Raw genomic sequence first — 25176 nt, 5'->3', positions numbered from 1 at the left:
TTACTGCATCCCTTTGACCTTCTTATTCACGATGAAACACAGATATTGCATCGGAATTAAATAGAAAATTCACAATGCCGACTTAAGTACAAGAAGACTGACTCATCTTACTGACTATGTTTTGAACCATTTTTGTGACACTAGTTATAGATTCCGATGCTTCACTTCAGGTTTACTGTATCCCTCTGACCTTCTTATTGACGATGAAACACAGAAATTGCTTTGGAATTGAATAGAAAAGGCACAATGCCGACTTAAGTACAAGAAGACTGACTCTTCTTACTATCTATGTTTTGAACCACATCTGTGACGCTAGTTAGAGAATCCGATGCTTAACTACAGGTTTACTGTTTACCTCTGACCTTGTTATTGACGATGAAACACAGAAATTACATCGGAATTAAATAGAAAAGTCACAATGCCGACTTAAGTACAAGAAGACTGACTCTTCTTACTTACTATGCTTTGAACCATTCCTGTGACACTAGTTATAGATTCAGATGCTTCACTTCAGGTTTACTGTATCCCTCTGACCTTCTTATTGACGATGAAGCACAGAAATTGCATCGGAATTAAATACAAAATGCACAATGCCTACTTGCGTACATGTAGACTGACTCTTCCTACTGTCTATGTTTTGAACCAGTCCAGTGGCACTAGTTATAGATTCCGATGCAGCACTTCAGGTTTACTGTATCCCTTGGACCTTCTTAGTGACTATGAAACACAGAAATTGTATCGGAATTAAATACAAAAGGCACAATGCTGACTTAAGTACATGTAGACTGACTCTTCCTACTGTCTATGTTTTGAAACATTCCTGTGACCTTAGATATAGATTCCGATGCTTCATTTCAGGTTTACTGTATCTCTTGGACCTTCTTATTGACGATGAAACACACAAACTGCATCGGAATTAAATGTAAAAGCACAATGCCGACTTAAGTACAAGAAGACTGACTCTTCTTACTGACTATGTTTTGAACTATTCCTGTGACACTAGTTGTAGATTCCGATGCTGTACTTCAGGTTTACTGTATCCCCCTGACCTTCTTATTGACGATGAAGCACAGAAACTGCATCGGAATTAAATAGAAAATGCACAATGCCGACTTAAGTACAAGAAGACTGACTCTTCTTACTGACTATGTTTGGACCCATTCCCGTGACACTAGTTATAGATTCCGATGCTTCACTTCAGGTTTACTGTATCCCTCTGACCTTCTTATTCACGATGAAACACAGATATTGGATCGGAATGAAATAGAAAGGGCACAATGCTGACATAAGTACAAGAAGACTGACTCTTCTTACTGACTATGATTTGAACCATTCCTGTGACACTAGTTATAGATTCCGATGCTTCACTTCTGGTTTACTGTATCCCTCTGACCTTCTTATTGACGATGAAACACAGAAATTGCATCGGAAATAAATACAAAAGACACGATGCCGACTGAAGTACATGTAGAATGAATCTTCCTACTGTCTATGTTTTGAACCATTCCTGTGACACTTGTTATAGATTCCGATGCTTCATTTCAGGTTTACTGTATCCCTAGGTTCTTCTTCTTGCCGATGAAACACAGATAGTGCATCGGAGTTAAATACAAAAGGCAAAATGCCGACTTAAGTACAAGAAGACTGACTCTTCCTACTGTCTATGTTTTGAACCATTCCTGTGACAATAGTTATAGATTCCAATGCTACACCTCAGATTTACTGTATCCCGTGGACCTTCTTATTGACGATGAAACACAGAAATTGCATCGGAATTAAATACAAAAGGCACAATGCCGACTTGAGTACAAGAAGACTGACTCTTCTTACTGACTATGTTTGAACCATTCCTGTGACACTAGTTATAGATTCCGATGCTTCACTTCAGGTTTACTGCATCCCTTTGACCTTCTTATTCACGATGAAACACAGATATTGCATCGGAATTAAATAGAAAATTCACAATGCCGACTTAAGTACAAGAAGACTGACTCATCTTACTGACTATGTTTTGAACCATTTTTGTGACACTAGTTATAGATTCCGATGCTTCACTTCAGGTTTACTGTATCCCTCTGACCTTATTATTGACGATGAAACACAGAAATTGCTTTGGAATTGAATAGAAAAGGCACAATGCCGACTTAAGTACAAGAAGACTGACTCTTCTTACAGACTATGTTTTGAACCATTCCTGTGACACTAGTTAGAGATTCCGATGCTTCACTTCAGGTTTACTGTATCCCTCTGACCTTCTTATTGACGATGAAACACAGTAATTGCATCGGAATTAAATTGAAAAGGGTACAATGCCGACTTAAGGACAAGAAGACTGACTCTTCTTACTGTCTATTTTTTTTAACCATTCCTGTGACACTAGTTACATATTCCGATGCTGCACTTCAGGTATACTGTATCCCTTGGAACTTCTTAGTGACTATGAAACACAAAAATTGTATCGGAATTAAATACAAAGGGCACAATGCTGACTTAAGTACATGTAGACTGACTCATCCTACTGACTATGATTTGAAACATTCCTGTGACCTTAGTTACAGATTCCGATGCTTCATTTCAGGTTTACTGTATCTCTTGGACCTTCTAATTGACGATAAAACACAGAAACTGCATCGGAATTAAATATAAAAGGCACAATGCCGAGTTAAGTACAAGAAGACTGACTCTTCTTACTGACTATGTTTTTTAAAATTCCTGTGACACTACTTATAGATTCCGATGCTTCACTTCAGGTTTACTGTTTACCTCTGACTTTGATATTGACGATGAAACACAGAAATTGCATCGGAAATAAATACAGGAGGCATGATGCCGACTTAAGTACATGTAGAATGAATCTTCCTACTGTCAATGTTTTGAACCATTCCTGTGACACTTGTTATAGATTCCGATGCTTCATTTCAGGTTTACTGAATCCCTTGGTTCTTCTTATTGCCGATGAAACACAGATAGTGCATCGGAGTTAAATACAAAAGGCACAATGCCGACTTAAGTACAAGGAGACTGACTCTTCGTGCTGTCTATGTTTTGAACCATTCCTGTGAGACTAGTTATAGATTCCGATGCTTCACTTCAGGTTTACTGTATCCCTCTGACCTTCTTATTGACGATGAAACACAGAATTTGCATCGTAATTAAATACAAAAGGCACAATGCCGACTTTAGTACAAGATGACTGACCTTTCATATTGTCTATGCTTTGAACCATTCCTGTGACACTAGTTACTGATTCCTATGCTTCACTTCAGGTTTACTGTATCCCTCTGACCTTCTTACTGACGATGAAATACAGTAATTGCATCGGAATTAAATAGAAAAGGCACAATGCCGACTTAAATACAAGAAGACTGACTCTTCTTACTGTCTATGTTATGAAAAATTCCTGTTACGTTAGTTATAGATTGCGATGCTTCACTTCAGGTTTACTGAATCTCTCTGACAATCTTATTGACGATGAAACACAGTCATTGCATCGGAATTAAATTGAAAAGGGCACAATGCCGACTTAAGTACAAGAAGACTGACTCTTCTTACTGTCTATGTTTTGAACAATTCCTGCGACACTAGGTACAGATTCCGATGCTGCACTTCAGGTTTACTGTATCCGTTGGACCTTCTTAGTGACTATGAAACACAGAAATAGTATCGGAATTAAATACAAAAGGCACAATGCCGACTTAAGTACAAGAAGACTGGCTCTTCCTACTGACTATGCTTTGAACCATTCCTGTGACACTAGTTAGAGATACCGATGCTTTACTTCGGGTTTACTTTATCCCTCTGACCTTCTTATTGACGATGAAACACAGTCATTGCATCGGAATTAAATTGAAAAGAGCACAATGCCGACTTAAGTACAAGAAGACTGACTCTTCTTACTGTCTATGTTTTGAACAATTCCTGCGACACTAGGTACAGATTCCGATGCTGCACTTCAGGTTTACTGTATCCCTTGGACCTTCTTAGTGACTATGAAACACAGAAATTGTATCGGAACTAAATACAAAAGGCACAATGCCGACATAAGTAAAAGAAGACAGACTCTTCCTGCTGTCAATGCTTTGAACCATTACTGTGAGACTAGTTATAGATTCCGATGCTTCACATCAGGTTTACTGTATCCCTCTGACCTTCTTATTGACGATGAAACACAGAATTTGCATCGTAATTAAAAACAAAAGGCACAATGCCGACTTAAGTACAAGAAGACTGACCTTTCTTACTGTCTATGCTTCGAACCATTCCTGTGACACTAGTTAGATTCCGATGCTTCACTTCAGGTTTACTGTATCCCTCTGACCTTCTTAGTGACTATGAAACACAGAAATTGCATCGGAATTAAATACAAAAGGCACAATGCCGACTTAAGTACAGGAAGACTGACTCTTCTTTTTGTCTATGTTTTGATCCATTACTGTGAGACTAGTTATAGATTCCGATGCTTCACTTCAGGTTTACTGTATCCCTTGGACCTTCTTATTGACGACGAAACACAGAAATTGCATCGGAATTAAATACAAAAGGCACAATGCCGACTTAAGTACAAGAAGACTGACCCTTCTTACTGACTATGTTTTGAACCATTCCTGTGACACTAGTTATAGATTCCGATGCTTCACTTCTGGTTTACTGTATCCCTCTGACCTTCTTATTGACGATGAAACACAGAAATTGCATCGGAAATAAAAAGAAAGGCACGATGCCGACTGAAGTACATGTAGAATGAATCTTCCTACTGTCTATGTTTTGAACCATTCCTGTGACACTTGTTATAGATTCCGATGCTTCATTTCAGGTTTACTGTATCCCTAGGTTCTTCTTCTTGCCGATGAAACACAGATAGTGCATCGGAGTTAAATACAAAAGGCACAATGCCGACTTAAGTACAAGAAGACTGACTCTTCTTACTATCTATGTTTTGAACCACTCCTGTGACGCTAGTTAGAGATTCCGATGCTTAACTACAGGTTTACTGTTTACCTCTGACCTTGTTATTGACGATGAAACACAGAAATTGCATCGGAATTAAATAGAAAAGGCACAATGCCGACTTAAGTACAAGAAGACTGACACTTCTTACTTACTATGTTTTGAACCATTCCTGTGACACTAGTTATAGATTCAGATGCTTCTCTTCAGGTTTACTGTATCCCTCTGACCTTCTTATTGACGATGAAGCACAGAAATTGCATCGGAATTAAATACAAAAGGCACAATGCCTACTTGCGTACATGTAGACTGACTCTTCCTACTGTCTATGTTTTGAACCAGTCCAGTGGCACTAGTTATAGATTCCGATGCAGCACTTCAGGTTTACTGTATCCCTCTGACCTTCTTATTCACGATGAAACACAGATATTGGATCGGAATGAAATAGAAAGGGCACTATGCTGACATAAGTACAAGAAGACTGACTCTTCTTACTGACTATGATTTGAACCATTCCTGTGACACTAGTTATAGATTCCGATGCTTCACTTCAGGTTTACTGTATCCCTCTGACCTTCTAATTGACGATGAAACACAGATATTGCAGCGGAATTAAATACAAAAGTCACAATGCCGACTTGAGTACAAGAAGACTGACTCTTCTTACTGTCTATGTTTGAACCATTCCTGTGACACTAGTCATAGATTCCGATGCTTCACTCCAGGTTTACTGTATCCCTTTGACCTTCTGGTTGACGATGAAACACAGAAATTGCATCGGAATTAAATAGAAAAGGCACAATGCCGACTTAAGTACAAGAAGACTGACTCTTCTTACTGTCTGTATTTTGAACCATTCCTGTGACGCTAGTTACAGATTCCGATGCTTCACTACAGGTTTACTGTTTACCTCTGACCTTGTTATTGCCGTTGAAACACAGAAATTGCATCGGAATTAAATAGAAAAGGCACAATGCCGACTTAAGTACAAGAAGAGTGACATTCTTACTGACTACGTTTTCAACCACTCCTGTGACACTAGTTATAGATTACGATGCTTCACTTCAGGTTTACTGTATCCCTCTGACCTTCGTATTGACGATGAAACACAGACATTGCATCGGAATTAAATACAAAAGGCACAATGCCGACTTACGTACATGTAGTCTGACTCTTCCTACTGTCTATGATTTGAAACATTACTGTGACACTAGTTGGAGAATCCGATGCTTCATTTCAGGGTTACTGTAGCCCTTGGACCTTCTTATTGCCGATGAAACACAGAAAGTGCATCGGAATTAAATAGAATAGCACAATGCTTACTTAAGTACAAGAAGACTGACTCTTCTACTTTCTATGTTTTGAACCTTTCCTGTGACACTAGTTATAGATTCCGATTCTTCACTTCAGGTTTACTGTATCCCTCTGACCTTCTAATTGACTAAGAAACACAGAAATTGTATCGGAATTAAATACAAAAGGCACAATGCCGACTTAAGTACATGTAGACTAACTCCTCCTACTGTCTATGTTTTGAAACATTCGTGTGACCTTAGTTATAGATTCCGATGCTTCATTTCAGGTTTACTGTATCCCTTGTACCTTCTTATTGACGATGAAACACAGAAACTGCGTCGAAATTAAATAGAAAAGCACAATGCCGACTTAAGTACAAGAAGACTGACTCTTCCTACTGTCTATGCTTTGAACCATTCCTGTGGCACTAGTTATAGATTCCGATGCATCACTTAAGGTTTATTGTATCACTCTGACCCTCTTATTGACGATTAAACACAGATATTGCATCGGAATTAAATAGAAAAGGCACAATGCCGACTTAAGTACAGGAAGACTGACTCTTCTTACTGAATATGTTTTGAACCATTCCTGTGATACTAGTTATAGATTGCGATGCTTCACTTCAGGTTTACTGTATCCCTCTGACCTTCTTACTGACGATGAAACACAGAAATTACATGGGAACTAAATAGAAAAGGCACAATGCCGACTTAAGTACAAGAATACTGACTCTTCTTACTGTCTATGGTTTGAACCATTCCTGTGACACTAGTTATAGATTCCGATGCGTCACTTCAGGTTTACTCTATCCCTTGGACCTTGTTATTGACGATGAAACACAGAAATTGCATCGGAATTAAATAGAAAAAGCACAATGCCGACTTAAATACAAGAAGACTGACTCATCTTAATGTCTATGCTTTGAACCATTCCTGTGACGCTAGTTACAGATTCAGATGCTTCACTTCAGGTTTTTTGTATCCCTCTGACCATCTTAATGACGATGAAACACAGAAATTGCATCGGAATTAAATAGAAAAGGCACAATGCCGACTTAAGTACAAGAAGACTGACTCTTCCTACTGTCTGTGCTTTGAACCAATCCTGTGACACTAGCTGTAGATTCCGATGCTTCACTTCAGGTTTACTGTATCCCTCTGACCTTCTTATTGACGATAGAACCCAGAAATTGCATCGGTATTAAATACAAAAGGCACAATGCCGACTTAGGTACAGGAAGACTGACTCTTCTTACTGTCTATGATTTGGACCATTCCTGCGACACTAGTTATACATTTCGATGATTCACTTCAGATTTACTGTTTCCTTGGACCTTCGAATTGACGATGAAACACAGAAATTGCATCGGAATGAAATAGAAAAGGCACAATGCCGACTTAAGTTCATGAAGACTCACTCTTCTTACTGACTATGTTTGGAACCATTCCTGTGACACTAGTTATAGATTCCGATGCTTCACTTCACGTTTATTGTATCGCTCTGAACTTCTTATAGACGATTAAACACAGATATTGCATCGGAATTAAATTTAAAAAGCACAATGCCAACTTAAGTACAAGAGGACTGACTCTTCTTACTGAATATGTTTTGAACCATTCCTGTGACACTAGTTATAGATTCCGATGCTCCACTTCAGGTTTATTGTATCCCTCTGACCTTCTTACTGACGATGAAACACAGAAATTGCATCGGAATTAAATGGAAAAGGCACAATGCCGACTTAAGTACAAGAATACTGACTCTACTTACTGTCTATGGTTTAAACCATTCCTGTGACACTAGTTATAGATTCCGATCCTTCACTTCAGGTTTACTGCATCCCTTTGACCTTCTTATTCACGATGAAACACAGATATTGCATCGGAATTAAATAGAAAATTCACAATGCCGACTTAAGTACAAGAAGACTGACTCATCTTACTGACTATGCTTTGAACCATTTTTGTGACACTAGTTGTAGATTCCGATGCTTTACTTCAGGTTTACTGTATCCCTCTGACCTTCTTATTGACGATGAAACACAGAAATTGCTTTGGAATTGAATAGAAAAGGCACAATGCCGACTTAAGTACAAGAAGACTGACTCTTCTTACTATCTATGTTTTGAACCACATCTGTGACGCTAGTTAGAGAATCCGATGCTTAACTACAGGTTTACTGTTTACCTCTGACCTTGTTATTGACGATGAAACACAGAAATTGCATCGGAATTAAATAGAAAAGTCACAATGCCGACTTAAGTACAAGAAGACTGACTCTTCTTACTTACTATGCTTTGAACCATTCCTGTGACACTACTTATAGATTCAGATGCTTCACTTCAGCTTTACTGTATCCCTATGACCTTCTTATTGACGATGAAGCACAGAAATTGCATCGGAATTAAATACAAAATGCACAATGCCTACTTGCGTACATGTAGACTGACTCTTCCTACTGTCTATGTTTTGAACCAGTCCAGTGGCACTAGTTATAGATTCCGATGCAGCACTTCAGGTTTACTGTATCCCTTGGACCTTCTTAGTGACTATGAAACACAGAAATTGTATCGGAATTAAATACAAAAGGCACAATGCTGACTTAAGTACATGTAGACTGACTCTTCCTACTGTCTATGTTTTGAAACATTCCTGTGACCTTAGTTATAGATTCCGATGCTTCATTTCAGGTTTACTGTATCTCTTGGACCTTCTTATTGACGATGAAACACACAAACTGCATCGGAATTAAATGTAAAAGCACAATGCCGACTTAAGTACAAGAAGACTGACTCTTCTTACTGACTATGTTTTGAACTATTCCTGTGACACTAGTTGTAGATACCGATGCTGTACTTCAGGTTTACTGTATCCCCCTGACCTTCTTATTGACGATGAAGCACAGAAACTGCATCGGAATTAAATAGAAAATGCACAATGCCGACTTAAGTACAAGAAGACTGACTCTTCTTACTGACTATGTTTGGACCCATTCCCGTGACACTAGTTATAGATTCCGATGCTTCACTTCAGGTTTACTGTATCCCTCTGACCTTCTTATTCACGATGAAACACAGATATTGGATCGGAATGAAATAGAAAGGGCACAATGCTGACATAAGTACAAGAAGACTGACTCTTCTTACTGACTATGATTTGAACCATTCCTGTGACACTAGTTATAGATTCCGATGCTTCACTTCTGGTTTACTGTATCCCTCTGACCTTCTTATTGACGATGAAACACAGAAATTGCATCGGAAATAAATACAAAAGACACGATGCCGACTGAAGTACATGTAGAATGAATCTTCCTACTGTCTATGTTTTGAACCATTCCTGTGACACTTGTTATAGATTCCGATGCTTCATTTCAGGTTTACTGTATCCCTAGGTTCTTCTTCTTGCCGATGAAACACAGATAGTGCATCGGAGTTAAATACAAAAGGCAAAATGCCGACTTAAGTACAAGAAGACTGACTCTTCCTACTGTCTATGTTTTGAACCATTCCTGTGACAATAGTTATAGATTCCAATGCTACACCTCAGATTTACTGTATCCCGTGGACCTTCTTATTGACGATGAAACACAGAAATTGCATCGGAATTAAATACAAAAGGCACATTGCCGACTTGAGTACAAGAAGACTGACTCTTCTTACTGACTATGTTTGAACCATTCCTGTGACACTAGTTATAGATTCCGATGCTTCACTTCAGGTTTACTGCATCCCTTTGACCTTCTTATTCACGATGAAACACAGATATTGCATCGGAATTAAATAGAAAATTCACAATGCCGACTTAAGTACAAGAAGACTGACTCATCTTACTGACTATGTTTTGAACCATTTTTGTGACACTAGTTATAGATTCCGATGCTTCACTTCAGGTTTACTGTATCCCTCTGACCTTCTTATTGACGATGAAACACAGAAATTGCTTTGGAATTGAATAGAAAAGGCACAATGCCGACTTAAGTACAAGAAGACTGACTCTTCTTACAGACTATGTTTTGAACCATTCCTGTGACACTAGTTAGAGATTCCGATGCTTCACTTCAGGTTTACTGTATCCCTCTGACCTTCTTATTGACGATGAAACACAGTAATTGCATCGGAATTATATTGAAAAGGGTACAATGCCGACTTAAGGACAAGAAGACTGACTCTTCTTACTGTCTATTTTTTTTAACCATTCCTGTGACACTAGTTACATATTCCGATGCTGCACTTCAGGTATACTGTATCCCTTGGAACTTCTTAGTGACTATGAAACACAAAAATTGTATCGGAATTAAATACAAAGGGCACAATGCTGACTTAAGTACATGTAGACTGACTCATCTTACTGACTATGATTTGAAACATTCCTGTGACCTTAGTTACAGATTCCGATGCTTCATTTCAGGTTTACTGCATCTCTTGGACCTTCTTATTGACGATAAAACACAGAAACTGCATCGGAATTAAATATAAAAGGCACAATGCCGAGTTAAGTACAAGAAGACTGACTCTTCTTACTGACTATGTTTTTTACCATTCCTGTGACACTACTTATAGATTCCGATGCTTCACTTCAGGTTTGCTGTTTACCTCTGACTTTGATATTGACGATGAAACACAGAAATTGCATCGGAAATAAATACAGGAGGCATGATGCCGACTTAAGTACATGTAGAATGAATCTTCCTACTGTCAATGTTTTGAACCATTCCTGTGACACTTGTTATAGATTCCGATGCTTCATTTCAGGTTTACTGAATCCCTTGGTTCTTCTTATTGCCGATGAAACACAGATAGTGCATCGGAGTTAAATACAAAAGGCACAATGCCGACTTAAGTACAAGGAGACTGACTCTTCGTGCTGTCTATGTTTTGAACCATTCCTGTGAGACTAGTTATAGATTCCGATGCTTCACTTCAGGTTTACTGTATCCCTCTGACCTTCTTATTGACGATGAAACACAGAATTTGCATCGTAATTAAATACAAAAGGCACAATGCCGACTTTAGTACAAGATGACTGACCTTTCATATTGTCTATGCTTTGAACCATTCCTGTGACACTAGTTACTGATTCCTATGCTTCACTTCAGGTTTACTGTATCCCTCTGACCTTCTTACTGACGATGAAATACAGTAATTGCATCGGAATTAAATAGAAAAGGCACAATGCCGACTTAAATACAAGAAGACTGACTCTTATTACTGTCTATGTTATGAACCATTCCTGTTACGTTAGTTATAGATTGCGATGCTTCACTTCAGGTTTACTGAATCTCTCTGACAATCTTATTGACGATGAAACACAGTCATTGCATCGGAATTAAATTGAAAAGGGCACAATGCCGACTTAAGTACAAGAAGACTGACTCTTCTTACTGTCTATGTTTTGAACAATTCCTGCGACACTAGGTACAGATTCCGATGCTGCACTTCAGGTTTACTGTATCCGTTGGACCTTCTTAGTGACTATGAAACACAGAAATAGTATCGGAATTAAATACAAAAGGCACAATGCCGACTTAAGTACAAGAAGAATGGCTCTTCCTACTGACTATGCTTTGAACCATTCCTGTGACACTAGTTAGAGATACCGATGCTTTACTTCGGGTTTACTTTATCCCTCTGACCTTCTTATTGACGATGAAACACAGTCATTGCATCGGAATTAAATTCAAAAGAGCACAATGCCGACTTAAGTACAAGAAGACTGACTCTTCTTACTGTCTATGTTTTGAACAATTCCTGCGACACTAGGTACAGATTCCGATGCTGCACTTCAGGTTTACTGTATCCCTTGGACCTTCTTAGTGACTATGAAACACAGAAATTGTATCGGAACTAAATACAAAAGGCACAAAGCCGACATAAGTAAAAGAAGACAGACTCTTCCTGCTGTCAATGCTTTGAACCATTACTGTGAGACTAGTTATAGATTCCGATGCTTCACATCAGGTTTACTGTATCCCTCTGACCTTCTTATTGACGATGAAACACAGAATTTGCATCGTAATTAAAAACAAAAGGCACAATGCCGACTTAAGTACAAGAAGACTGACCTTTCTTACTGTCTATGCTTCGAACCATTCCTGTGACACTAGTTAGATTCCGATACTTCACTTCAGGTTTACTGTATCCCTCTGACCTTCTTAGTGACTATGAAACACAGAAATTGCATCGGAATTAAATACAAAAGGCACAATGCCGACTTAAGTACAGGAAGACTGACTCTTCTTTTTGTCTATGTTTTGATCCATTACTGTGAGACTAGTTATAGATTCCGATGCTTCACTTCAGGTTTACTGAATCCCTTGGACCTTCTTATTGACGACGAAACACAGAAATTGCATCGGAATTAAATACAAAAGGCACAATGCCGACTTAAGTACAAGAAGACTGACCCTTCTTACTGACTATGTTTTGAACCATTCCTGTGACACTAGTTATAGATTCCGATGCTTCACTTCTGGTTTACTGTATCCCTCTGACCTTCTTATTGACGATGAAACACAGAAATTGCATCGGAAATAAGAAGAAAGGCACGATGCCGACTGAAGTACATGTAGAATGAATCTTCCTACTGTCTATGTTTTGAACCATTCCTGTGACACTTGTTATAGATTCCGATGCTTCATTTCAGGTTTACTGTATCCCTAGGTTCTTCTTCTTGCCGATGAAACACAGATAGTGCATCGGAGTTAGATACAAAAGGCACAATGCCGACTTAAGTACAAGAAGACTGACTCTTCTTACTATCTATGTTTTGATCCACTCCTGTGACGCTAGTTAGAGATTCCGATGCTTAACTACAGGTTTACTGTTTACCTCTGACCTTGTTATTGACGATGAAACACAGAAATTACATCGGAATTAAATAGAAAAGGCACAATGCCGACTTGAGTACAAGAAGACTGACACTTCTTACATACTATGTTTTGAACCATTCCTGTGACATTAGTTATAGATTCAGATGCTTCACTTCAGGTTTACTGTATCCCTCTGACCTTCTTATTGACGATGAAGCACAGAAATTGCATTGGAATTAAATACAAAAGGCACAATGCCTACTTGCGTACATGTAGACTGACTCTTCCTACTGTCTATGTTTTGAACCAGTCCAGTGGCACTAGTTATAGATTCCGATGCAGCACTTCAGGTTTACTGTATCCCTCTGACCTTCTTATTCACGATGAAACACAGATATTGGATCGGAATGAAATAGAAAGGGCACTATGCTGACATAAGTACAAGAAGACTGACTCTTCTTACTGACTATGATTTGAACCATTCCTGTGACACTAGTTATAGATTCCGATGCTTCACTTCAGGTTTACTGTATCCCTCTGACCTTCTAATTGACGATGAAACACAGAAATTGCAGCGGAATTAAATACAAAAGGCACAATGCCGACTTGAGTACAAGAAGACTGACTCTTCTTACTGTCTATGTTTGAACCATTCCTGTGACACTAGTCATAGATTCCGATGCTTCACTCCAGGTTTACTGTATCCCTTTGACCTTCTGGTTGACGATGAAACACAGAAATTGCATCGGAATTAAATAGAAAAGGCACAATGCCGACTTAAGTACAAGAAGACTGACTCTTCTTACTGTCTGTATTTTGAACCATTCCTGTGACGCTAGTTACAGATTCCGATGCTTCACTACAGGTTTACTGTTTACCTCTGACCTTGTTATTGCCGTTGAAACACAGAAATTGCATCGGAATTAAATAGAAAAGGCACAATGCCGACTTAAGTACAAGAAGAGTGACATTCTTACTGACTACGTTTTCAACCACTCCTGTGACACTAGTTATAGATTACGATGCTTCACTTCAGGTTTACTGTATCCCTTTGACCTTCGTATTGACGATGAAACACAGACATTGCATCGGAATTAAATACAAAAGGCACAATGCCGACTTACGTACATGTAGTCTGACTCTTCCTACTGTCTATGATTTGAAACATTACTGTGACACTAGTTGGAGATACCGATGCTTCATTTCAGGGTTACTGTAGCCCTTGGACCTTCTTATTGCCGATGAAACACAGAAAGTGCATCGGAATTAAATAGAATAGCACAATGCTGACTTAAGTACAAGAAGACTGACTCTTCTACTTTCTATGTTTTGAACCTTTCCTGTGACACTAGTTATAGATTCCGATTCTTCACTTCAGGTTTACTGTATCCCTCTGACCTTCTAATTGACTAAGAAACACAGAAATTGTATCGGAATTAAATACAAAAGGCACAATGCCGACTTAAGTACATGTAGACTAACTCCTCCTACTGTCTATGTTTTGAAACATTCGTGTGACCTTAGTTATAGATTCCGATGCTTCATTTCAGGTTTACTGTATCCCTTGTACCTTCTTATTGACGATGAAACACAGAAACTGCGTCGAAATTAAATAGAAAAGGCACAATGCCGACTTAAGTACAAGAAGACTGACTCTTCCTACTGTCTATGCTTTGAACCATTCCTGTGGCACTAGTTATAGATTCCGATGCATCACTTAAGGTTTATTGTATCACTCTGACCCTCTTATTGACGATTAAACACAGATATTGCATCGGAATTAAATAGAAAAGGCACAATGCCGACTTAAGTACAGGAAGACTGACTCTTCTTACTGAATATGTTTTGAACCATTCCTGTGATACTAGTTATAGATTGCGATGCTTCACTTCAGGTTTACTGTATCCCTCTGACCTTCTTACTGACGATGAAACACAGAAATTGCATGGGAACTAAATAGAAAAGGCACAATGCCGACTTAAGTACAAGAATACTGACTCTTCTTACTGTCTATGGTTTGAACCATTCCTGTGACACTAGTTATAGATTCCGATGCGTCACTTCAGGTTTACTCTATCCCTTGGACCTTGTTATTGACGATGAAACACAGAAATTGCATCGGAATTAAATAGAAAAAGCACAATGCCGACTTAAATACAAGAAGACTGACTCATCTTAATGTCTATGCTTTGAACCATTCCTGTGACGCTAGTTACAGATTCAGATGCTTCACTTCAGGTTTTTTGTATCCCTCTGACCATCTTAATGACGATGAAACACAGAAATTGCATCGGAATTAAATAGAAAAGGCACAATGCCGACTTAAGTACAAGAAGACTGACTCTTCCTACTGTCTGTGCTTTGAACCAATCCTGTGACACTAGCTGTAGATTCCGATGCTTCACTTCAGGTTTACTGTATCCCTCTGACCTTCTTATTGACGATAGAACCCAGAAATTGCATCGGTATTAAATACAAAAGGCACAATGCCGACTTAGGTACAGGAAGACTGACTCTTCTTACTGTCTATGATTTAGACCATTCCTGCGACACTAGTTATACATTTCGATGATTCACTTCAGATTTACTGTTTCCTTGGACCTTCGAATTGACGATGAAACACAGAAATTGCATCGGAATGAAATAGAAAAGGCACAATGCCGACTTAAGTTCAAGAAGACTCACTCTTCTTACTGACTATGTTTGGAACCATTCCTGTGACACTAGTTATAGATTCCGATGCTTCACTTCACGTTTATTGTATCACTCTGAACTTCTTATAGACGATTAAACACAGATATTGCATCGGAATTAAATTGAAAAAGCACAATGCCAACTTAAGTACAAGAGGACTGACTCTTCTTACTGAATATGTTTTGAACCATTCCTGTGACACTAGTTATAGATTCCGATGCTCCACTTCAGGTTTATTGTATCCCTCTGACCTTCTTACTGACGATGAAACACAGAAATTGCATCGGAATTAAATGGAAAAGGCACAATGCCGACTTAAGTACAAGAATACTGACTCTACTTACTGTCTATGGTTTAAACCATTCCTGTGACACTAGTTATAGATTCCGATGCTTCACTTCAGGTTTACTGTATCCCTCTGACCTTATTGATGATGAAACTCAGAAATTGCATCGGAATTAAATAGAAAAGGCACAATGCCGACTTAAGTACAAGAAGACTGCCTCTTCTTACTGTCTATGCTTTGAACCATTCCCGTGACGGTAGTTACAGATTCCGATGCTTCACTTCAGGTTTACTGTATCCCTCTGCCCTTCTTATTGACGATGAAACGCATTAAATTGAAAAGGGCAAAATGCCGACTTAAGTACAAGAAGACTGACTCTTCTTACTGTCTATGTTTTGAACCAATCCTGTGACACTAGTTATAGATTCCGATGCTTCACTTCAGGTTTACTGTATCCCTCTGACCTACTTATTGACGATGAAACACAGTCATTGCATCGGAATTAAATTGAAAAGGGCACAATGCCGACTTAAGTACAAGAAGACTGACTCTTTTGAACCATTCCTGTGACACTAGTTACAGATTCCGATGCTGCACTTCAGGTTTACTGTATCCCTCTGACCTTCTTATTGACGATGAAACACAGAATTTGCATCGTAATTAAATACAAAAGGCACAATGCCAACTTAAGTACAAGAAGACTGACCTTTGTTAATGTCTATGCTTTGAACAATTCCTGTGACACTAGTTATAGTTACCGATGCTTCACTTCAGGTTTACTGTATCCCCCTGACCTTCTTAGTGACTATGAAACACAGAAATTGCATCGGAATTAAATACAAAAGGCACAATGCCGACTTAAGTACAGGAAGACTGACTCTTCTTTTTGTCTATGTTTTGAACCATTACTGTGACACTAGTTATAGATTCCGATGCTTCACTTCAGGTTTACAGTATCCCTTGGACCTTCTTATTGACGACGAAACACAGAAATTGCATCGGAATTAACTACAAAAGGCACAATGCCGACTTAAGTACAAGAAGACTGACCCTTCGTACTGACTATGTTTTGAACCATTCCTGTGACACTAGTTATAGTTTCCGATGATTCACTTCATGTGTACTGTATCCCTTGGACTTTCTTATTGACAATGAAACACAGAAATTGCATCGGAATTAAATAGAAAAGGCACAATGCCGACTTAAGTACAAGAAGACTGACTCTTCTTACTGACTATGTTTGGAACGATTCCTGTGACACTAGTTACAGATCGTATTGACGATGAAACTCAGAAATTGCATCGGAATTAAATAGAAAAGGCACATTGCCGACTTAAGTGCAAGAAGACTGACTCTTCTTACTGTCTACGTTTTGAACCATTCCTGTGACGCTAGTTACAGATTCCGATGCTTCACTTCAGATTTACTGTATCCCTCTGACCATCTTAATGACGATGAAACACAGAAATTGCATCGGTATTAAATACAAAAGGCACAATGCCGACTTAAGTACAAGAAGACTGACCCGTCTTACTGTCTATGTTTTGAACCATTCCTGTGACACTAGTTACAGATTCCGATGCTTCACTTCAGGTTTGCTGTATCCCTCTGACCTTCTTATTGACGATAAAACACATAAATTGCATCGGAATTAAATACAAAAGGCACAATGGCGACTTAAGTACAAGAAGACTGACTCTTCTTACTGTCTATGATTTGAACCCTTCCTGCGACACTAGTTATAGATTTCGATGATTCACTTCAGGTTTACTGTTTCCTTGGACCGTCCTATTGACGATGAAACGCAGAAATTGCATCGGAATTAAATAGAAAAGGCACAATGCCGACTTACGTACAAGAAGACAGACTCTTCTTACTGACTATGTTTGGAACCATTCCTGTGACACTAGTTATAGATTCCGATGCTTCACTTCAGGTATATTGTATCACTCTGACCCTCTTATTGACGATTAAACACAGATATTGCATCGGAATTAAATAGAAAAGGCACAATGCCGACTTAAGTACAAGAAGACTGACTCTTCTTACTGAATATGTTTTGAACCATTCCTGTGACAATAGTTATAGATTCCGATGCTCCACTTCAGGTTTACTGTATCGCTCTGACCTTCTTACTGACGATGTAACACAGAAATTGCATCGGAATTAAATAGAAAAGGCAAAATGCCGACTTAAGTACAAGAATACTGACTCTTCTTACTGTCTATGGTTTGAACCAATCCTGTGACACTATTTATAGATTCCGATGCTTCACTTCAGGTTTACTGTATCCATCTGACCTTCTTATTGACGATGAATTTCAGAAATTGCATCCGAATTAAATAGAAAAAGGCACAATGCCGACTTAAGTACAAGAAGACTGACTCTTCTTACTGTCTATGTTTTGAACCATTCCTGTGACGCTAGTTACAGATTCCGATGCTTCACTTCAGGTATACTGTATCAATCTGACCAACTTAATGACGATGAAACACAGAAATTGCATCGGAATTAAATACAAAAGGCACAATGTCGACTTAAGTACAAGAAGACTGACTCTTCTTACTGACTATGTTTTGAACCATTCCTGTGACACTAGTTATAGATTCCGATGATTCACTTCAGGTTTACTGTAACCCTTGGACCATCTTATTGACGATGAAACACAGAAATTGCATCGGAATTAAATAGAAAAGGCACAATGCCGACTTTCGTACAAGAAGACAGACTCTTCTTACTGACTATGTTTGGATCCATTCCTGTGACACTAGTAATAGATTCCGATGCTTCACTTCAGGTTTATTGTATCACTCTGACCCTCTTATTGACGATTAAACACAGATATTGCATCGGAATTAAATAGAAAAGGCACAATGCCGACTTAAGTACAAGAGGACTGACTCTTCTTACTGAATATGTTTTGAACCATTCCTGTGACACTAGTTATAGATTCCGATGCTCCACTTCAGGTTTACTGTATCGCTCTGACCTTCTTACTGACGATGTAACACAGAAATTGCATCGGAATTAAATAGAAAAGGCAAAATGCCGACTTAAGTACAAGAATACAGACTCTTCTTACTGTCTATGGTTTGAACCAATCCTGTGACACTATTTATAGATTCCGATGCTTCACTTCAGGTTTACTGTATCCATCTGACCTTCTTATTGACGATGAATTTCAGAAATTGCATCCGAATTAAATAGAAAAGGCACAATGCCGACTTCAGTACAAGAAGACTGACTCTTCTTACTGACTATGTTTGGAACCATTCCTGTGACACTAGTTACAGATTCCGATGCTTCACTTCAGGTTTACTGTATCCCTCTGACCTTCTCACAGACGATGAAACACAGAAATTGCATCGCAATTAAATAGAAACGGCACAATGCCGACTTAAGTACACGAAGACTGACTCTTCTTACTGTCTATGATTTGAACCATTCCAGCGACACTAGTTATAGATTTCGATGATTCACTTCAGGTTTACTGTTTCCTTGGACTTTCGTATTGACGATGAAACACAGAAATTGCATCGGAATTAAATAGAAATGGCACAATGCCGACTTAAGTACAAGAAGACTGACTCTTCTTACTGACTATGTTTGGAACCATTCCTGTGACACTAGTTATAGAATCCGATGCTTCACTTCAGGTTTACTATATCGCTCTGACCTTCGTATTGACGATGAAACACAGAAATTGCATCGGAATTAAATAGAAAAAGCACAATGCCGACTTAAGTACAAGAATACTGACTCTTCTTACTGTCTAAGGTTTGAACCATTCCTGTGACACTAGTTATAGGTTCCGATGCTTCACTTCAAGTTTACTGTATCCTTCTGACCTTCTTATTGACGATGAAACTCAGAAATTGCATCGGAATTAAATAGATAAGGCACAATGCCGACTTAAGTAAGAAGACTGACTCTTTTTACTGTCTATGATTTGAACCATTCCAGCGACACTAGTTATAGATTTCGATTATTCACTTCAGGTTTACTGTTTCCTTGGACCTTCGTAATGACGATGAAACACAGAAATTGCATCGGAATTAAATAGAAATGGCACAATGCCGACTTAAGTACAAGAAGACTGACTCTTCTGACTGACTATGTTTGGAACCATTCCTGTGACACTAGTTATAGATTCCGATGCTTCACTTCAGGTTTACTATATCGCTCTGACCTTCGTATTGACGATGAAACACAGAAATTGCATCGGAATTAAATAGAGAAGGCACAATGCCGACTTAAGTACAAGAATACTGACTCTTCTTACTGTCTAAGGTTTCAACCATTCCTGTGACACTAGTTATAGATTCCGATGCTTCACTTCAGGTTTACTGCATCCCTCTGACCTTCTTATTGACGATGAAACACAGAAATTGCATCGGAATTTCCCAAATGCACTATGTCGACTTAAGTACAAGAAGACTGACCCTTCTTAATGACTATGTTTTGAACCATTCCTGTGACACTAGTTATGGATTCTGGAGATTCACTTCAGGTTTACTGTAACCCTTGGACCATCTTATTGACGATATAAGACAGAAATTTCATCGGAATTAAATAGAAAAGGCACAATGTCGACATAAGTACAAGAAGACTGACTCTTCATGCTGACTATGATTGGAACCATTCCTGTGACACTAGTTACAGATTCCGATGCTTCACTTCAGGTTTACTGTATCCCTCTGACCTTCTTATTGACGATGAAACTCAGAAATTGCATCGGAATTAAATAGAAAGGGCACATGCCGACTTAAGTACAAGAAGGCTGACTCTTCTTACTGTCTACGTTTAGAACCATTCGTGTGACGCTAGTTACAGAATCCGATGCTTCACTTCAGGTTTACTGTATCCCTCTGACCATCTTAATGACGATGAAACACAGAAATTGCATCAGAATTAAATAGAAAAGGCACAAAGTCGACTTAAGTACAAGAAGTCTGCCTCTTCCTACTGTCTATGCTTTGAACCATTCCTGTGACCCTAGTTGTTGATTCCGATGCTTCACTTCAGGTTTACTGTATCCCTCTGACCTTCTTATTGACGATGGAACACAGAAATTGCATCGGTATTAAATACAAAAGGCACAATGCCAACTTAAGTACAAGAAGACTGACCCGTCTTACTGTCTATGTTTTGAACCATTCCTGTGACACTAGTTATAGATTCCGATGCTTCACTGCAGGTTTGCTGTATCCCTCTGACCTTCTTATTGACGATAAAACACAGAAATTGCATGGGAATTAAATATAAAAGGCACAATGCCGACTTAAGTTTAAGAAGACTGACTCTTCTTACTGTCTATGATTTGAACCATTCCTGCGACACTAGTTATAGATTTCGATGATTCACTTCAGGTTTACTGTTTCCTTGGACCCTAGTATTGACGATGAAACACAGAAATTGCATCGGAATTAAATAGAAAAGGCACAATGCCGACTTAAGTACAAGAAGACAGACTCTTCTTACTGACTATGTTTGGAACCATTCCTGTGACACTAGTTATAGATTCCGATGCTTCACTTCAGGTTTATTGTATCACTCTGACCTTCTTATTGACGATTAAAAAAAGATATTGCATCGGAATTAAATAGAAAAGGCACAATGCCGACTTAAGTACAAGAGGACTGACTCTTCTTACTGAATATATTTTGAACCATTCCTGTGACACTAGTTATATATTCCGATGCTCCACTTCAGGTATACTGTATCGCTCTAACCTTGTTACTGACGATGTAACACAGAAATTGCATCGGAATTAAATAGAAAAGGCACAATGATGACATAAGTACAAGAGTACTGACTGTTCTTACTGTCTATGGTTTGAACCATTCCTGTGACACTAGTTATAGTTTCCGATGCTTCACTTCAGGTATACTGTATCCCTCTGACCTTCTTACTGACGATGAATTTCAGAAATTGCATCGGAATAAAATAGAAAAGGCACAATGCCGACTTAAGTACAAGAAGACTGACTCTCCCTACTGTTTATACTTTGAACCATTACTGTGACACTAGTTGTAGATTCCGATGCCTCACTTCAGGTTTACTGTATCCCTCTGACCTTCTTATTGACGATGAAACACAGAAATTGCATCGGTATTAAATACAAAAGGCACAATGCCGACTTAAGTACAAGAAGACTGACTCTTCTTACTGTCTATGGTTTGAACCATTCCAGCGACACTAGTTATAGATTTCGATGATTCACTTCAGGTTTACTGTTTCCTTGGACCTTCGTATTGACGATGAAACACTGAAATTGCATCGGAATTAAATAGAAAAGGCACAATGCCGACTTAAGTACAAGAAGACTGACTCTTCTTACTGACTATGTTTGGAACCATTCCTTTGACACTAGTTATAGATTCCGATGCTTCACTTCAGGTTTATTGTATCACTGTGACCTTCTTATTGACGATTAAACACAGATATTGCATCGGAATTAAATAGAAAAGGCACAATGCAGACTTAAGTACAAGAGGACTGACTCTTCTTACTGAATATGTTTTGAACCATTCCTGTGACACTAGTTATAGATTCCGATGCTCCACTTCAGGTTTACTATATCGCTCTGACCTTCGTACTGACGATGAAACACAGAAATTGCATCGGAATTAAATAGAAAAGGCACAATGCCGACTTAAGTACAAGAATACTGACTCTTCTTACTGTCTAAGGTTTGAACCATTCCTGTGACACTAGTTATAGATTCCGATGCTTCACTTCAGGTTTACTGTATCCCTCTGACCTTCTTATTGACGATGAAACTCAGAAATTTCATCGGAATTAACACTCTCTGTACCAGGCCTATTTTATGCACCCGTCCCTAGAAACCGGGCAATTTTACCAATATTAAAAAAATTACTGCATCAAATCTACTGTTTGGATTGTGGCAAATTTGGTACCATCTTGAAGCTGCACATTTCTACTTTAATTCTGAGTGAAAGAAACTACTTTACAATGCACAGCTTTAAGGTACAGTTATAGAAATCACTTAGATGTTTTAAGAATTTAGAAAAAGTCATACGAATAAGGGAATACAATTGTGATTTATTTTTAACCAAAATTGTGGCACTACATTACATGTTTCTGATAGTATACAGTATTACATATAAATTTCACACAGAATCATATTGTTTTTTAGTGTGGAAAATTTTAAAGCAAGGTTCCAGGCAGAGTGCAACGCCACACTGTTCACATTCGTATCGTGTCTCTTTGCGAGAAGCCTTGCCACTCTGTTTCTTGCTCCTGGAACTGCACACGTGACACACACGAGCAGCATACTTCTTAGTAGTTGCAGGTATGTGCTGCAAAAAATGTCTCTTTGTTAGCCGACCTACAGTTCCTTCATTTCTTGGAATGAATTCAAGTGTGTCGTCTTCAACAAGCTGAACTGCAAGCACTGTTATAAAGTCTGTTATTGTAATTTTCTTCCTGTGCACTGCATTGTACAGCCAAAATGCATTTGATACTCCCATAAGCAGCAAATGGAAATATAATTTTCGCCACCATTTCACAGTTCTGTGCTGGAACGGATTGTACTGCAGGCGTTGGTCTCCAATATCCACTCCAATTTTATTGAGGTTGTAATCAAGTACCTGAAGTGGTTTCAATACTACAGACCCATTTCTCTTAGTATGCGTACCAAATGTTGCTTGATGCCTTGTAGACAATGTATACACATCTCTCTTATCTTTCCACTTCATTGCCAATACATTATCTTTACGCCGAAAAGACATTTCGCCCTTTTTCAGCTTAGCAGATACTAAATCTTTAGGCAATCCTTTCCTGGATTTGTTCACAGTACCAACAGCTCCAGTGCCTTTCTCTGCCAGTTGCTGAAATAGCTCTGGACTGGAATAAAATCGATCTAAATACACAGTGTGGCCTTTGTTCAGCAAGCTGCTGTCAGACAACAATCGCAAAATAACCGCAGACGAAGAATTGTCAACAATATGCTTACCAGCATAAACTTCAAAATTTACAACATAGCCACTACTGGCTTCAGCAACAGCATATACTTTCAGTCCATACTTATGAGGCTTATTTTGCATGTAAACACGGAAACTCACACGACCTCGAAATGGGCAAATTCCTTCATCAATTGTCACTTTTTCTGAGGGACGATATGCCTGGATACATCGCTCCTTCAAATTATTATAATATGGCAAAACTTTGTAAAGTGGATGAAATCCATCTTCGCCTGGTTTTTTCTGATTTGAATTGTCAACAAGATGCAAGCATGACAGTATCTGAGTGAAACGCAAACGGCTCATGACATGGGGACAAAAGTTACAACTAAGAACAGGATTAGTGCTCCAATGGTCCGCAATTTTGGGCTTTTTCGAAACACACATGTGGAAAATAATACCCAAGAAACGCCTCATCTCACTTATAGTCACTGGCTTCCACGAACTCAAAACTGAATGGGGCTTCAGATTATTTCCTCTTCTTTTCTTCTGTATTGTCTGTGATGCATACAAATTTGTCTGTCTCTTGAGTTCATTTACGTCACTGTCAGTAAGGAACACTTTACTGCAATCCAGTACAGAACTCGACTCATCAATATCCACTAGTATCTGCCTGGGTGTCGTGTTGACAGGCAGAGGTCGGTAGGTGTCAACTGCAGTCCACTCACTGTCTTTCGGATACGGCACAGCTGCTGGATTTGAAGCAACACCTTCAACATCATTCTCGTCTTCATCTGAAGACAAACTGTCATCAATCTCGTCTTCTAAAAAGAATATCACATTATGTGTAACTACATACATCGTTTACACATGTTCAACAGATATGTGCGTACTGCACAATTACGTGGAAAATTCGGAAATACGTACCTTCAAACACACCATTGCATTCAGAATCGTCTGAATCACTCTCTACATTATCCAGAGTGTCGCTATGATTGATCAAATCCGCAATTTCTGCGTCTGATAAACCGCGCCGAAACATGATGACAAACAACTGAATGATATACAGACTGAGAACGCAAAGATAAGTTTTAACATGAATTACAGCGCTGCCGTGACATCTATGGACGCATTTTGTTAATAAACATCTGAAAAACGTATAGCGCTGGCCAAACCCGTAGAAATAACGTTGCAGTGTTTTGAATGAAATTAAAT

At 38.7% G+C, this 25176-nt stretch overlaps 1 protein-coding gene across 1 annotated transcript; it reads right to left on the bottom strand.

The window, feature by feature from the left end:
- Nucleotides 1-23169: 23169 nt before the first annotated feature.
- Nucleotides 23170-24822, bottom strand: LOC124776192 (piggyBac transposable element-derived protein 4-like). Its single transcript, XM_047251021.1, has one exon. It carries the CDS (start codon nucleotides 24820-24822, stop codon nucleotides 23170-23172), a length of 1653 nt encoding a protein of 550 aa, XP_047106977.1.
- Between the last annotated feature and the right edge of the window lie 354 nt (nucleotides 24823-25176).

The sequence above is a fragment of the Schistocerca piceifrons genome, chromosome 2 (assembly GCF_021461385.2).
Source record: "Schistocerca piceifrons isolate TAMUIC-IGC-003096 chromosome 2, iqSchPice1.1, whole genome shotgun sequence".
NCBI lineage: Eukaryota > Metazoa > Arthropoda > Insecta > Orthoptera > Acrididae > Schistocerca > Schistocerca piceifrons.
This window is presented reverse-complemented; position numbering and strand designations above follow the sequence as displayed.